Genomic DNA, 18,153 nt, shown 5'->3' on the forward strand with positions numbered 1-18,153 from the left:
GGGCCCGCGCAGGGCCCGCCCCGAGGCCTCGGCGGAGCGCCCTGAGGGGAGCGCCAAGCGGGGCGACACGGACAGAAAGGCCGGGGTGGGCGTGCTGTGGGAGGGGAGAGGTGCCAGGTAGGCAGGCCGGTACAGTATGGAAATCCTTTCCTTCGAGGTGTAGCCAGGTGGTTTCATCTAAGTTTGAAAAACTGTATAAGGAGATTTTTTTTTTTTCCTTCCTCTTAAAGGGAACAAACCAATACAGAAATGCATTACACAACATCAAATATAAACCCCACACCATAATTTGCTGACTGCCAGAGCAAGTGAACACAGTGCTTTAGAGCAGCATAGCTGAAGAAGTGAACGCGGTCTTGCGCAATAAAGCCTCCATAAGCCTGAATTTAGCTGATCCTGAATAAGGACTGAAACTGGTTTGGCTTCAGCATCAGCGTCACACAGAAGTTGAGGTTCTTTGCCCTATTTATAACCACAAATAGAAAACACATTATTGCTAATATGACTAATTTATTATTGTCCAGGTAGTACAAACCAGTAAACAGAGACAAATGGTTCTAAATCCAAGTAATTAATTCTCTAAAGCTCCTAGTATTCTCTTACATAAGGGAAAACCAAATTGATGCATCAAATTCACTGTTAATAGGTTGAGCCAAATACTGAAGCTTAGTATGACTGGCCACTCATCATCATCCCTGGGTTTTGCCACACCTTAGTGACCATTTTAAGGAGCAGAACAAAAAGGAGTGGCTTCACACCTTAAAACGAAAAGTCAATTTTTTAGTTTTCTGTCTGCCTTACTGTTTGGCTTCCTTAGTGTTGTTTTATTACACATCTAGCTCCTGAATCTTTGGTGAAAATTTATGGCTGCAGAGAAAGTTACAAATACATGCTTTGAAAAACAATATGAAAATAATTATGTCTTCCCTCATCTAGACAACGTACCAGTCCTTCTATACAAAACCTCTACACGCGCTATATACTTTGTTCCTTTTGATTTATTTTTTTTTCCCCAATCTATAAGGAAATGCAATACATCAATGAACCCCAAAACTGGAACAGCTAGACCTTTATTGTTCTCTTTTACAGTATTTTATGAAAAATAAAAAATCATTTTTTTAGTTCAATTGCAAAAGATAACCTATGCAGATCTAATAATGACATGATTACACTGTTATTTGCTGTTTTTTCCCCCTCAAGACACAGACCATAAGTTCTTGCTCAATAACAAAACTATTACACATTTAAAGTTATGCTCACAAAAAAAAGGTATCAGCTTTTTGAATATTCATTAGTTTCCAGAAATTATCATAGGCCTTCACTTGCTCTCACGGAAGCAAAGGACAAGACTCTCTGACTTCAACAGGACTTAAGCTCTTAAAGAGTAAGGCAAGGATGATAACTTATGCAGTTATTATAAGTTATCATAAGTTATGATAACTTACGAAGTTATGCATTATACTATAATATTATAATAATATAACAGGGATAGGAATGCACCTTGATATAGCTATGACTACATGTAATTAACACCCACAAAAATCAAACGTTGTTCCACAATTGGTCCTGAAATAATATATGTAAAGCAATACAGATTGTTACATGCTATGGCAGCTAATACAAATGAAACTTGATTGATAAGGTTGGTTTTTTGTTGTTGTTTTTGTTTTTTCAAGCAATACAAATTCATTATGTTAATTTGGTAAAGAACATGTTCTGGAAACAATAATACCCATAAATAATCAATGTGTTATGAAATCTTTATATAAACACATTAGGATGTAATTAATGAGAATATTTGTGCAAACATTTTCTCATTTTATTCTGTTCAGCTTCAGAATTCTGTAAGCTGTGAGGCATTCGTCATCTCATCGTCCTTAACATGGCAGAAAGTGATATTAAATCTCTTCATTATTTTATTTTGTTCAGTCCTCTTCCCATCAAACATGCAAACACTGTCATCACCATTTTTGGCTTCACTTCGACCAGATCATCTGGGAGAGCATATATACGAGCACCAATTTTGCGAGCAACTGAAATGGCATACCTTAGAAAGAAAACAAAAATAAATATCATTTAACTTACGTCTACTAACACATGAAGATTCACAGCAACAGATCTTAATAGCAGTGTATGTCCATTCAGTCAACACTTATCCTCTAGGAGGAAATGAACATTATTCTGGTAAACTACGTATTAGCAACTGTACTGGCAGCCATTTTACTACCCATTATTATAGCATTTATGTTTCTCAGAAAAAGTGTGGATTATGGCAGACTTAATAAACCAATTGCAGTGGAGTAGGTGATATCAGTTGTGAATTTGAGTTCATAATTTAAACATGCTAGAGAAATACCTCCAGGATATTATAATTTAAAACAATATTCTCTTTGAAACAAAGTAACATTAGTGTAATTTCTCTCTGTTAAATTGATAAACCATATTAATTACACCAGGAACTAAAGCATTTCTACACTTCAGGAAAATACAAGCATTGATTTAAAACTTACTTGGCATTATTCAATTTGTCTTGATAAGAAAGATCTTCTCTCTTGACCATTTCTGGGCGAATTGCTTTTGGTGCAATGGCATCTATTAAATCTAGGACAGGTAAACTAGTGCTAATTGATTTGTCCTAAAAGAAAATACGTAAAACATTAGCATAAAGAACCTAATGGTTCCTGATTATTTTATCTTTGCAATGAAAGAAAACTTACAGGCCATCTTAGATACTGAAAAGTAGCGGTATGTTTTGTTACTTTATTGCATAAATATTTCCTCCCCCTTTATGTAATCTAATGTTGTTTTCAGCACATCTAAATTGTAAGTTTCACACTCAATGTTAGTATCATTGCACAAATATAAATGGCCTAAATTACTTGAATGAACAAGTCTTCCGCCTTCCCCAGGCAGAAAGGAACTTTGAAAGAAGTCCAAGCACCAGACTATTCTCAAGATAACAAAATGGTATTTGCGTTCCCAGACTAGTCTGATTTTTTTTTCTCATAAGAGAATTATTTTCTGAAGTAGTTTATTGCCCACTACATTATTTTTGCATCCCAGATAGCATTCTGAGATAGTATGAGCAGTCTATGTTTTGTCTGTATTACATAGATGTATTTTCCTCAAGTTTTAAAATAGAAAATGCTGTTGCTGCCATTATTTCTCACCTAATATCACAGGAAATGAGCAGCCTGCTGCAAGATGAAATCAAACCAACAATTTGGGAAGATAGGGAACCAACATGAAGACAGCTTCAGCAATGCTGGCTCTTGTTTCATCAGAGCCTCGGCTGATAGAACACACGACCCAGCTGCCTTCATCACAAGATTACAGCTATGATTTCAAATTCCATCAAGTTCCACAGAGTCATCACTAACTAACTATACATTTACAAATAGTAATATACATCTGCCTGAAGACATGGAGTGCTTGGTTATCTCTGCAAGAACATAAACCATTTTTAAAAAAAATTTGTTTCAATTAATGCCAGTGTGATAAAACTTGGCTTTCATATTCCACAACAAATAGCAGGGACCTCCATGTTCTTTGCTCTACAATGTTTGTAGTAGTAACGCCAAAACATAGACAAAAACTCAAATTGTGAAAGATAATATATACATGAATGTTGTCAAAAATCGGTAGTAAGAGAAGTGTGCTGAAGAATGTCTCTTGTCTGTATTGGTCTACCATCCTTTGAACAACCTTAAAAACAAACAACCTTTCCCCCAAAAACACAGGCATACCAAAATCAAGATGCTGGGACAGATTATCTTCTTACATTCAATTTATTTATATTAATATTGCTATAATAAATGTAGAAATTGGAGAAGTTGATCATCCCTTTTATGAAGACCAACACCAAATTTACCTTCTACAATAAAAATTAAGTCTTCTGGTATAGAAAGATAATTTGACATTACCTTCTGCCCATTGGTTACCTAATACAATGTCACACCAGCAAGCTCTCAAATATTTGACTTGGTAGGTTTTTATGTTCCTGTTGTGAACTACATTGATATAACTGTTTCAGTGCATACAATAAACCTGTATAAGAATGCTATATTTGTGTACAAGTGCAACCCTGTAGTTGATCTACCACTTCTAAGGAATTAAATCAACACACCATGATACATACACCTGACATACATGATTTCTTTCATGCCTAACACTAAGCAGATGAAAGGAAAGCTTTATTTATCAATTAGCTCATACTTGCTGAAATAGATAAGCTCCTGTAGCACTTCAAATTATTAGTTGACGGTGACCTGTTCTGTTAGGTCTGTGGCACACCAGCGATGCCATTCAAGCCAACACAGGTTGCTGGTTAAATTGGGTTCCCTCCACTGGTGCTGTCACACTCTTTTTCAATGGCTGCTATTGAAGAAGCGGTGAGATCTCTTCCTCCCACACCCAGTATTTCCAAAACTGTTCTTCATGTTTGTGCTCATAAATATGAGTGTGCCAATACCCGTATAAATGCAAGGTATCTGACACGCCATGCGCAAACACTGGCATGACTTCAGGCAGATGTCCCTTGGATTTTATTTTATTTTATTAATTTTTAGAAATTACAGTCTCTGCTCTAAGATTTCTTGTTATTAATAGAGCTGTGAAATACTTCTGAAAATTAACAGACTATCAAAAATATTTCCTTTTACAATTATGCTAGCTGATACAGAAGAGCCACAGTTAAAGCCAAACTGTTAATGGATCAGATTAAAAATCCTACATCTAGTTATAGGTGGAAAGAAAAGCAAATGTATTTGATTACCTTGAAACTGGTAATCGAAGTTTTCTTATTTGCATTTGAAAGTGTCTTATTCACCCAGTTAATAATAATTTCATCATTTACTTTTTCCCCCTCTCCAAGGTCTGATAATACATTCAAAGTATACCTTTAATAAGGAAAATAAGAGTCTGAATTAAAGCTAAAAGCAAAAGTAAAATATTAATTCAGCACAGTAACAATTGTAAGAACTCATCTTCATAAAATACCCTACCTTATAAACTATTAGTTCATTAAATTGCTTTTTCAGTTGTTGCAATAATAAAATAACATCCTACAATTCAATGTTCAGTATTACATCTTCTTTCTGTATTTTACTCAGCATATTATAGCTAATTTTACTTTATATGCTTAAACGTGCCCCCTGCATCCAGGCTCAACAGTCCAAGAAATGAAACACTGAGTATTTCAGGGTAAATTAATTTATGGAAAATACTTTAAAATATTCTTTACCGAAACCAACTTACATTTATTCCTGCTCAGTGCACTAACAAGATTTTAATTTTTACGTTACAAAGCTGTGATGGCTTTAAAGTTCTTCCCTGTTTTCAAGTCTAGCATACATCATCTCTTCCTACTTATCTTCCTTTTTTGATTGCACAAATTTTTAAATCACTCTGTACTTTCAGAAAAACACATGGAATAAAGACAAAATAAATGATGTGCTTTTATACTGGCTGAAGGATAACCAATTTTAATCACAATTTTTAATATGTAAGGTTTTAATTATTGATATATAAATGGATGTATGCACATAGAAACACACACTACCGTTGTTTCAGTAACTACACAGCATGTAAAAAAAAAGTATATAAATTTATATCTCAGAGTAAGTGAATGTTTACAAATGACTCCATAAAATACTTATTTAAAATACACTAGAAATTTGCACTTAGTTCTCAATTCATTCTTAAACATTTTCCTCTATTATTAACCTACCTGAACTCCCATATTTGTCAGGTCAGTATTTAAAATGACAAATAAAAAAGCTAGCAGTGCTGCAGCTTTATTTGTTAATATTCAGTCAAAAAGATTTTGAATTTGTAGTTCACAATGGTTCTTCGATTACAAAAGCTTCAAAATATTTTGGTCAATTTAAATGTTTGAATCAATACAACATGAATAAGACATATCTTGATCAGAAATTTAATATAGCTTAATCTTCGGCATTTCCAGTAGCATTAATTCTTATATAGAACAGTTATGATTATGTTTCTATATAACTTTGTTATTTCTACTGCTAGGCTAGTGTCTTGCAATTTTCATGTCGAAGTATGAAATTTCACTCAGATTATGGAAGCTTTTGTACCTGATTACATGTATACATGTAATTACATGTATACTCAGATTATGGAAGCTTTTGTACCTGATTACATGTATACATGTAATCAGGTACAAAAGCTTCCATAATCTGAGTGAAAGGACACTGAAGTGTCTGGTGAAGGACACTGAAGCTATTGTACCTGTTCTTTCCTCTTACATACACTGTCCACCACTGTAACTGTTAGATGAGCTGAACACTTGCTTTAGTTTCCCTTGATGTACAAACAGCAACGTATATGAAGACATGAACAGATACATACATATATCGTATACTAAGTCTAACTTACCTTCTCATCAGCTGCCATATCAAAGCCAAAGTCAGAGTAGGATTGCCCTCATTTAGATCATGTCCAGCAATACCAACCAGAGAGAATTTTGCTTTTGTCTTCCCAAGTTCTACAGCATAATTGCAATTCTCAATCTAAAAGTAAATATATACAAACGATGCAAAAAAAAAAAATCCTTAACACAGACCTAGAAACTACGCGTAGTATCAATTATTTTGGCTTACTGTTACCTATCGTGAGATTTTGAAGCTACAGAAAGATTTCTAGCCTTTGTACACTATGCTGTTTTTACTATTCTTGCAGATATAAATAGAATTACATAAGATTGCAATGCTAATCATATTTCACACCTGAGAAAAAAATTTCTCTTGGTTTTCATTTAAGTAATAAATAGTCACATCAAAACTGAATTGGGGAGAATACTTAGAATACATTATTTTTAAACAAACAGCAGTTTTTTGCCCTACATTTCTGGCTTCATAACGATCACAAACTAAGTGAAAGCTTGGATTCTGCAGGACTTCCACAAATTCTCCTGGCACAACATTAAACTACTCTGCAATACCTCTTGATATAAAAGCATTGGACAACAGTTACGTCATGCCTGAAATTTTTACTGAGATGCCCTAATTAAATCGTAAATTTAATATTGCCAAATGGCAGCCCCATTTCACATTTTGAAACTCAAGTGATAATATTGCTATTTCTTGAAACAATACCTGGAAGATTTTTCTCTCTCCTCCTCCTGTTTCCCCTCACCCCTCCTGTTTGTTTCTTTTTTTTTTTTTTTTTTTTCCTCCCTTCTTCTTCTTCTTTTTTGCGCCTAGGACTGTCTCACTAACACTCCAATCTAGACAATCCAGGTTACTAGAAACAGTACAACTGGAAACTGTGAAACTAAACTGTATTTGAGAGTATCTACTCACCTTTTTCATATTACCACCAAGCAGAGGATAAGGACGTTTGTTGACATGGCTCCAGTCAACTGGCACACGAGTCATCTCATACAATTGGAAAATGATTAAAGCATCAGAGAGGTCACTAAATGAAAGTAAGCCAATATTTTAAAGTATGAAATTTATATGCACAATGAAAAAGTTATTAAATACTTGAGTATTTCTCAATCATGAATGGAATATCTGAATCAGGTACAGCTTAGTGAGTTCTATGGAAAAGTTCCTGTCATGCTGTATGGAAATTTGGAAGTCACTATTTCAGTAGAAATACAACTTCCCTTTATTCACATTGTTACTATATTCTAGCAGATATTCATGAATACCTACTTTCTTATAACCAAGAGAGAACAAAATACTGCTTAAAGAAAAAAAGGTCTTACCTGTATAAATGGTTAACATATGGGCTTACACCCAGTGAATTCATCCAGTTTCTGAAAGTCCTTTCTTCGTTACTTTCTCCTATAGTGACAAATATAATTCTATATAAATTACTTGGAAAAAACATTTTAATAAGCAACGTTTAAATGACTCACATGCATACAACCAACAAGTCACAGCTCCTGCACTATGGTGTGTTTTTTTTTTTTTCCTCCTCTCCTTAAAAATAAGTTCATCATTTCCATAATAGTAGTCCCTAATGGCCAATAAGTAGAGGTGATCTTATCAAGGTCAGGGTCCCTCAGTTCTAAGCAAATGGCCAGAGAGCACAGGGTCCATCTTTGTGTGTGTGTAAATGTATCTTAAAAAATATAAAAATAAATACAGAAATAGACTGTTCATTGGTTTTGTTTTAGATGAATATATAATGGTGCAAATGGTGATAAGTAATAACAAAGTTAATGACTAAAGTTCCTAAAACTAAATCAGTGGAAAGTATATTCAACACTTTAAATCTGTTCAAATCTTTATTCAAATCTTTAAATGTGTTTGAAATCACATTTTTATTAAAGGTTAATATTAACACAATGCAATTGTGTCAAACTGTAGAACTACAGTTGTAGAACTTCTGTAGACTTCTACAGTTGTAGTTCTGCAAACTATAGAACTACAGTTCTACTCTCTCCACACAAGTTCCCAGTATTAATTTATAAAGGTCCTCCAAAGCAACAGACCTCACCTTTTCAGTTTTTAACAATGGAGGCTCAGCAGGGCAATATTATACTGATAAAATGTGTGAAGCTGTATACACTGCCAAACATGCTAGTTATTCTTGCAGATTTAACTAGCAACTCTGGAATTGTTGGAAGTTTCAGTTATGATTGACTTTTTTCCAACAGAATAGACTTCATAAAAGCCTTCCAGCAATCCTACCAGTTACTTTCCATCCTATGAGAAATGCAGAAAATTCAGTAGAAAAAACTTCATTTTCCTGACTTAGGTTGTTCTTATTATAATAACGAACCCCTTAACTAATGTTCTTTCTTTATAAGGTTACAGCTTGCAGTAATACACTAAATAATGTTGTATGTAGAAAATTAAAGTTAACAATGAATCTGTGGCCAATTACTTGTGAATCAATGCTACATAAGCCATTTCCTCTTACATCAAAGAGCAAAAATTAAAGAAATACTTAGCCTGAATACATGATCTTGCAGTAAAATCATTGCTTTGTTCTGTTGGTCTGATAATCCAGTTGAAAATAGAGAGGACACCGGGAGAGAGAAATTCTCCATAAAGAATGACAGAATAGATTTCACAGAATGAAACTTATGAAAATCTGAAGATTTTTCTTCACCTTTTCCTCAGTGGATAATGGCACTGAGTTTGTCTAATGAGGTTTATGTAGCATGAAAACTGCCTCATTTAGTTCTGCAGTTCATGCCGACAACAGAACAATTACTGTTTTTGCAAAGTGAAGTTGATGTTTAAAAACGTGCATCATCAGATTAGAAAGAACCTCCTTCATGTTACATTTCCATTAAATTGATGTTATGGATCTATTTTTAGATAGAGGTTACAGTTTTAACATAGATCTTCTTGTCTATATAAAAACACCCAGACTTGAAAATGAATCTATCACAACCTTAACAAATTCAGATATTTTTGTGAGCTATTTCAATTGTAACTAGCATGTTCCAAAAGAACATATTTTATAAATTAAAAAAAACAAACAAAAACAAAACAAAACTGTCAGCCAGTTTACCAGTTACTTTCCAATTAATAAGAAATTGATTATATTCATCCTACTGCTGTATTTTCTTCCTGAATTATGAGATCTTTCATATGGAATTCAACCTGGTATTTGTTACAGATTCACTTACAAAAGTTACCAGAGATTCATTGACGAATGAATGCATGTTGAAAGAAATACACTATTCTGCAAGGTCTGCAGGCAGTAGTCACCTTTGTTTCACATATTTCTTCCCAAAGCAAAACTTAAGACAATAATGGATTACATTTGGTGATAAATAACATCAGCCTTTTTTGATAGAAAAGAAAATCAAAATAGAAGCATGAGAGTACTTTAGAGGTACTTAAGGTTGCCTTTTTTTTTTTTTTTTTTTTAATGTTTTGCTTTTAGTACTTTTTAGGCTTACTAATCTTTGGGTTAGTTGACAGTGCCTAAAAATTGACCACAAAGTGCTTTTAAGGACACTTGTACATTGCAAAGATGACAACCAGGTTACTTAATGAACTCTTACTAAAAGCATAGCTACAAAAAATTACTCGGCAACTGCACTCAAACTGGGAATTTTACAATACATGCTTAACACTGCCAAAAGAATCCCAAGTAGACAAGCAAGACCAAGAGCATGCAAGTTGGGAAACCCCATTTTGTCTAGCAGGAATTCAATACAGTGTATTTAATATACCACTTCAAACAAATCCCTTTATCATGCAACATGTAAGTGTTCTTAAGTCTTCCAGATGGCTCAGAACCAATTTTTTTCTCTCCATTCTTTTATTCAAAATATACCTTGTCATCCTATCAGGAGCATATCTTCTGCTGAGTGGTGCAGCAGATAGCCAAAATCATAGGAAAACTGCAGAAAAGGGACAGAGCTACACAAAAGAGAGAGGAGCAAATTTGGTAGTATCCTTTATATTTATAGCCATCTCTTTCTTCTCTGAGATTATACTATGGAACTGAATGAGGAGTAGCAATAAGGATGGGGTCAAGATTCAAAGGGCTTCCAATACCTGAGATTCTCTCTGAAAGACAGAGCTTAAGATTTAAGTTTCCACCCTAAATTCAGCTGGCCTGAGTGGGAATAGTTAACCCTCTCATGTTAACAGTCTTGAAGGCTGCCAGCAGACTTAAAAACAGCCTCAGATAACATGCATGCTGGACAAAAGATGGGTGGACATGTTTCCATGTTCTCCTCCCCTCAAGAGCTCAGCTTTCTGGGAGTTAGATCCCAAACTCTGGTGCCTTTCCTACAAGTAAGAATTTCCTCAGAGCAACAGCAACATGTAAAGGTGATGCATTCACTGAGGACTCCATTCTCCTCCTCCCACCCCACACAGTATCAGATGTTTATTTCGTTTTGGAAAAATATCTGAGGGATATGCTCTCTGCACACAAGTGACCATCACAAGACATTATCAGCCTAAATTCCAATTTATGCCTAGTGCTTATTGTTTTAAACCAAAAAGAACAGCCACATCATATTTTTGGGGTGGAATGATCATGGAAAAGGTAGAATTTAGTGCAAGAAAACTGAAGCTTTCAAGTAGCTCTACTCACCCACATACAAGTCTAGAGCTTTAAAATTTAGCTTATGGAAGATTAGATTCACAGAAGGAACTATATGGTGTTTCACTTGTTCACATCTTGCCCCCATTTTATATGCATCATATTAGACCTTTGTTTTTTTTTCTTTTGAGTTATACTAAATTTAATATTAAAGCAATAGAAAAATACAAGAATGATGCAGCAAATCAACCAGCAGAAAAGGACAGAGACAATTAAAACACTAGATAAAAATCACACCAAGAAAAATGCAGAATAAATACTTTAACAGAGTACAGAAAAGTACTAAATACAGTACCTACATTAGGAGGGGTCAAATCTGGATTTCATGAAGCAAAATAGGAAAGCATTATAAATTATGAGTCAGATTATAACAGACCATCTATGATGACACTATAAAGAAATGAATAACATTTTGTCTAACAGTACTTTGAGAAAAGGTTAGCCAATATACAGGACTTAATAGTAAACAAACAAACAAAACACACAAGAACAACATTGGTTTTGGCTAAAATAACTATCGATAGTTTAGATCTACATGGCAACACAGGAGTTATTATTTGGGGGCAGAAAGGAGCCTTCTACTTGCCTTTAAACAGATAATGCTGTAGTAGTTATCCATCTCTAAAATAGTCACTATAAAAAGCAACTTAAATTTGGCCTGTATTTACCATTAAAGAACAGTACTCTAGTATTTGGTGATTACATATTCTACTTCCACACAGCTCCTGCACACGATTCTAAGCATGTATTTCCAATAAAATTGCAGCAGAGGAAGAGCAAGGCTTTTCTTCAATCATTTTTCACGGACAGCAAGGACTGCAGTGACTAGGGATGTCACAGCTGGAAAAGGAAGACTGCCTCCTGTGCTTTGATGCCTCTACCAAAGCTGGCACCCATAAAACCAGAAAAGCAGGAAGCCTGAAACAGGAGTGGTCTGAGGGGTACAAGATTTATGAAATAGGGTTGTAGCAGAGCAGAAAACTTATGAGAAAGCTAGAAGCAAAGGAAGATGGACTCACCTAGACGGAAAGGAAACCTGATAGGAACAGTGTAAGGAAAGCAAGAGCAGGCAGTGCAGAGCAATGTGCTACCATTGTGGATGATTCTCTCAAGTGCGGCAACCCTTCTTCTCACCTTTCCTTTGAGATCAGCGAACAACTGAAATACACTGGCTATACTGTTTCATTATCCTAGATTAGCTGGTCCACAGAAAGGGTAGCAGCCAAGGATTACTATTCCTTTATCTCTAGCATTAGGGATCCGAACAACACAATTCAAGCACAGTACAAGCTCACAGATATGCTAGGATCCATACAGGTTGTTGGTGCAATAGATTTGTACAGGTCATTTATAGATAAGCTTTCTTTTTTTGCTTTAAACATCAGTTTCCAGTTTTAAAAATGCAACCAGCTATACACATGTATATAAAAACTACAACCCGTGAGAAGTACTTTGGAAGACATCGTAGATTTTAAAAGACAGTTGCATAATATAGTATTCCAAATTAGGAAAAGCTGTATTTGTGCATCAGCTAAAATATAAATAGTATGGCAAGAAGCACAGGAACCTGGAAAAGCAATAAGAGAACAGGCTTTGCTCCTGCAAGCAAATAAAAAGAGATTATTCATGAATAGCCTCTGGTCAAGCTAATGAGGATTTCTACTACAGGCTTATGCTGAAAGCTAAAGAAAAATATGCACTCTATATGCTGGTGTTAACACAGGCACCATCACACAGGGATCCTTTATCACAACCTAGAAAGAATACTTAAACAGAAGTCATTAGCGTTCTTATCTCCTATGTGCTTAGCAAGTTGAGTACCTTCTAATAAATTGAGATCATAAGATGAATTGTCAGGCTTGTGTAGGGCTGGATGTGTGTTAAAGAGATTTGCAACAAAAGCCAAATTGAGTTTAGGGTTGCCTGCAACCACATCTGCTGGAGTTACAAACTGCCTGCAGCCCAATTTGTCTGCCTGTTGGAGCATGTATTCAGCCCTCTTCAGGTCATTTTTCTCCTAAAAAAGAAAAAAACACAAACATATTAACTTGTAACAAACAATTGCATGTTCTGACTGAAGCTGTAGTCTATAGCAAATCTTGACCTGTGTCTCCCTCATTCCCTTAATACCCAAGCTAGCTCTTACAGACCTTAACAATTCCCCTCTTCCTTCCACTTTTTCTGTCCTTCATTTCTGTAGCTGCCTGTTCAGCATGCCCAGTGAATCACAGCAGATAGAGGTGAGTGGTTATGTTTCTGTTTCCAAGCTGTTGATTCCCTTACCGAATGTATTTCTGCTATATGAGCTATAGGTTCATAATCACTGCTTCAAAATGGTATTCTCATAAACATGGATGATCTTAGATGATCAGATGATTTCAAAACCCGCCATCACCAAGTTTGGATGTGATATCAAAAGACAAGGTGATAGATTCTTTTTGGCTCTAAATCTTTTTAGTTGGTAACCTACGTGTAATGAAAAGGTATTTTGTATATTCATCTTTATTATTAATCTACCTAGAATAAGCAAGTCTTCAAAACCATGTAACATATACCTTTTGCCTCTAATCTTTACAACATTAAAAGTTACTATTTCAAGGGAAATCAGTTAGCAACTGATTTACTCTTAGAATGAAATAAAAGTCATTAATTCAACACTGGTACGCTCAACCGGAACCTTGTTCTATAAGAAGATTGCACATTATTCATACTGGTTTATAACCCATTACAGGAAATGATCAGATAAACTACAGGAAATTACAAAGGAAAAAACCACCAACAAAAAAAACACTATCTTTTCTCACTCCCCCTAAAAAAAAAGCAACAAAATAGATCTGCTAGTTACTTGAAAGGTTCACATGATATCTCCAAATTCTATTCAGTCTGAGGAAAGATCACAAAGTTTGTGAAGTCAGCTTTTTTTCCTTGCCTGAATTCCAAAAGAACAGAAGTGAAGCAGGATGTTGTAAAATTCATATTGGCAGATCCAACTAAAAACTCCAAACAATTGCACACTAATGCAAGTAAAACATAGTTCCAAATTTTAAACTATAGGATGCATAACCCTGTTTCAGCAGTGTCCTGGAACTTGACTCGAGCTTTTCTCATTTAATCTTCTATGACATGGGATAATCTGACTGAGCTGTTGTATGCTTCACAAAAGCAAAAGGCAATTCCAGAACAGCTTTGCAACTAAGATGTTGGATACATATACAGAAGTCTCAGATAATTCCAGTCTTATTTTTTTAAATTTCAGGATACTTACATGAAACCCTAAGAAGTCAATTTTAACAGATATTTCATCAGGGCCATCTCCTTTGGGTGCAATCTGATTTAACAGGTGGTAGTACGCTCTTGAATCCTAAAACACACAGCGTAGCGTTAATAAATGAAAAAATACATAGCCTCTGATAGTCATTTACTACTCTTGCAGTCTGATTCAAAAGCCACACAAGTCAGAAATATGGCACTCTAATTACAGTGAACATGGATGAGGTCATATAGCCACTTTACTATCATATATCACATAGTACTTATTTAGCCAAATGAAAGAACAGAAGTGTAAGCTGATTTTTCTGGATGATGTTAATGACATTTATTCTGCTGCATATGAAGTAGACAGCTGCAAGTAAGATAAAGAAATTTATATAGGTTACCCAGAAAAAAATAACTACAAAGGAACATGGATCTTATTTTCAGTATTTGTATTTCATTCCTTCACTATTCTTTTCAAATTGTTTTCTAAATTTTTCTATTTCTTATGGAACTAAGTGAGTGGAATTAAAAAATAAGACTGAAGTAGCTCTTTTAAGGTTAATTTATAGAGACAAAACAAGTTAGATTTATTTTACACAGTTTTTAAGCGTGCTCCTCTGCTCCCCTACCACTATGAAACCATAAAACTAAAAGGCAAACCTGCTAATTTTAGAAGTATTATGTATACTTCTCTCACATAGAAAATAGATCTTTACTATATTAGCAGTTTTCACATAAAACCGTAGTTTGCTTTAATACTAGCCTTCTTGGTGGCATTTGAAAAGATATAACTAAAGAAAACAATTACAGTTGTTTCAATTGAGAAGGTGTCTTACCACCTTAAGGAAACTAGCTCCTTTGCTTTTGAAGTTTTTTCTCTCTCTTGAGCAGGACTTGCTACAGTACTCTGCATACCTTATGCAGAATGACTGAAAACAAGAGAAGAGTCATGAAGACCTGACATCTGCTACATAGAACCAGCATGGCTTCTAGTCCCCTCAGATCTGTGAAGTGGCAAACCAGCACAACAGCGATTGAGAGGGGCTGCTCACTTCTTGGAGCAAGAATCAGTAGCTACTCCAGACAGCTCTCTAAATAACTGTACTGTCCAGAAGTGGTTTCCTATTCTTCTGTACAATGCCACGTACAAAGTGCAATAACCACTAGCAAATATACAACAGAAGGAGTTTAAAAGCAACACTCTTTTTCCTTTAAAAAATAAAAATAAAAATGATGGGTTTTTACAAACCCACAAAGAGAGAAGGATGGCCAAGTAAAAGGGCAACTAACAGGGTAGTGCAAATTTCCCTAAGTAGCTCTAATAACAAACTTAGAAATTTAGAACTGCCTTGAACGTGGGCTTGCAGGAAATGTTCACTCGGCACTGTGATATATCTTATGTGATATGATAATATATGGCATGAACAACTGACTAGGATAAATGAGATCAAAATCATGTTCTTCCAGTGCTGAAAAATGAAGGCTGAACCTATAGCTAGAAAAAAGAGATGACTGGTATTTTTCTAAATACTTCTGACCTGGCTCATTTGTTTCCATGCATAGTATGTTTTAATACCACTGTGTTCAATTATCTGAGTGATAACTACATACCTTGATGTCTTGGCTGAAATTACTGATTTTCTGCCACCCTGCTTTGGTCAGATGGTAGTTTACCCAGCGCAGCAAGAGCTCTTCTGGTGAAAGCTTCAGTAACTGATCTAGTTCTTCCCCTTCATTTAGCAAAGCGATTAGAGCTAAAAAGAAGTTTGAAAGAAAGCTGAAATAATTGCCATCATGGTTTCAAAGCAGTTAATTACAAATTGTACACATTACAATAGCTAGCATTACACTTACCTTCATTTCTGGAGATCTCAATATCAGCAAAAAGACCAGCTTTTATGATCTGCCACAAGAGCCCTAATACCAAGTGAGGTTTTCCTTCTTGTAAATCTTGTGCTCCAATATTGACAACCGTACAGCCAATAGCAGATGCTGAGTTCAGAGCCAAGTTTAGGTTTTCCTGTTCAGAATGTCAACATTTAACAAACTTATGAGGTTGTGAATCTTTGTAGCTTTAATATTAACAAATTTACTAAGCGTCTGAATTTTCCAAGTGTCTAGTTTTCTAAGTGTCTTAAACTATAAGAACTTATGGATTAGTTGAATAGTTCCCAGTGCACCCTAGAGATTTTTTTGTGAAACGCCACATCCTATCAAAATTTATTGAATATCATCATTGGCAATGTTTAATATGAACCCACAAAAAACTGCGGATCACCTTCCACTGCTTGGATTACTAATCAGTCTTATTTGTATTTCACAGGTATCACATACACAAATTAGACAATACTGCCCAAAATACCAGGGACTTGATCCAGTAGAATCAGTAGATCAGTAGAATCAGTAGATCCCTGTGTAGGAGGCTACTGGAATCACTGCCTCCACAGCGATTATCTTGGCTCTTATGCAGGCTAACACTCAAGCAACTCAAAGTGTGATTGAACACCATTAGCAAATCAGAGCAATTCAACATGCTGACACTGAAAGTGAAGCTAATGATCCCCACAAATGAAATATTACAAAAAAAAAAAAAAAAAAAGGCAGGTGTCATATTACTCTTTTTCCTCTCCAGTGTCACACTTTAACTATCTACAGGGACAGCGTAAGCACATGTATCGTACTTGCTGACATGTATCCCTTAAATGAGTAGAAATTACAAGACCCAACTGGAGGATTTAGAATATGGTGTGGTGTTAACTTTCCATATTTTCATGTCACCACCTGAAATTAAAAGTCTGTCCAGTAACTGAAGCTTTTAAACAGGATTTTATTTTCTCCTTAGGCTGATAACTTAAGGATCTACTTCCTTCTTCCACAACTGTTTTTAAGAAATTATTTTGGATATGAGAAAACAGGTTCTCCTCAACTATTTTGTGGCTCATACACAGTCAAAAAAACATAGAGCTTCTCATCTTTTGTCCAAGCCACTCTCCGCTACTGAAAACACATCATCTTAGCTTATAGTATACAGTTATGCAGATACTTTCTGCATTGCATCCCTAAATTTGATCCAGACATCCACTCAGAAATTTAACATTGTTTTGTTCAGATTCTCAGTAAAGCAAAAAGGAATACAGTGAAACAACCAAGGAAAGCATGAAAACAAAGCTTTCCTGTAAGCCATTTAAGAAACAGAAGACTTCAGTTGATTTTGTTAGAGAATACACTTTCATGCTTTGACATTTCAAAATACATAGGACTATTTTTTTCTCCACCAGAATAACTGTCATTAAAACAAAACTATAAAAAATACATTTTACTTTCTCATTTGTGACAAGTTCCTATCTGTGCAGTACTTACAGATATAGTGAAAGGAGTGAGTTTCTTCTTATTAATAGCCCTTTCATCAATTGTATCTGGTTGTGAAAAGTTAATCATTTTGCTAAGGAAGAAAAGCCAGAGTTTATTCAAACTTCCACTTCTCAGAAAACATGCTTCATTATTTGGTTAGAACACGAACACTTGAAACTAGCTGTAAATGTCTGACAAAATTAAAAAAGACAACCTCATTCATTAAATCTTTTCTCCTTGTTAAATAATCGGACATTCATCCAGAAACACCCATGTAATACCTAATTAAAGAAATTTGAGCAATTGGATTTATACTTAAGTAACAGAGCATGTCTGTGCTGTCAAAAAAAAAAAAAAAAAAAAAGATCTTCAGTGATTATGACCATAAATTATTGACATTTAAATAGTCTCCAGTGTAAATGTTTGCATGATAACTAATTCTTCTGCACTGCATTTCTGTAATCTTACAACAATCTCAAATACTAATTCACATCA

General features: G+C 34.9%; 1 protein-coding gene across 1 annotated transcript in view; it reads right to left on the reverse strand.

Annotated features, from left to right (window-relative positions):
- Positions 1–562: 562 nt before the first annotated feature.
- Positions 563–18,153, reverse strand: part of PLS1 (plastin 1) — a 41,038-nt gene continuing 23,447 nt past the window's right edge. Inside the window, exons 6-16 of the mRNA XM_082767700.1 lie at positions 17,668–17,749; positions 16,162–16,327; positions 15,919–16,061; positions 14,318–14,413; positions 12,874–13,069; positions 7,736–7,814; positions 7,326–7,440; positions 6,400–6,533; positions 4,775–4,898; positions 2,511–2,635; positions 563–2,047 (exon numbers count right to left, since the gene is read on the reverse strand). Coding sequence (XP_082623826.1) covers positions 1,912–2,047; positions 2,511–2,635; positions 4,775–4,898; positions 6,400–6,533; positions 7,326–7,440; positions 7,736–7,814; positions 12,874–13,069; positions 14,318–14,413; positions 15,919–16,061; positions 16,162–16,327; positions 17,668–17,749 — 1,396 coding nt within the window. The 3' untranslated portion in view covers positions 563–1,911. The remainder of the gene's footprint in view (positions 2,048–2,510; positions 2,636–4,774; positions 4,899–6,399; positions 6,534–7,325; positions 7,441–7,735; positions 7,815–12,873; positions 13,070–14,317; positions 14,414–15,918; positions 16,062–16,161; positions 16,328–17,667; positions 17,750–18,153) is intronic.

The sequence above is a fragment of the Aythya marila genome, assembly GCF_965140915.1.
Source record: "Aythya marila genome assembly, chromosome: 9".
Classification (NCBI taxonomy): domain Eukaryota; kingdom Metazoa; phylum Chordata; class Aves; order Anseriformes; family Anatidae; genus Aythya; species Aythya marila.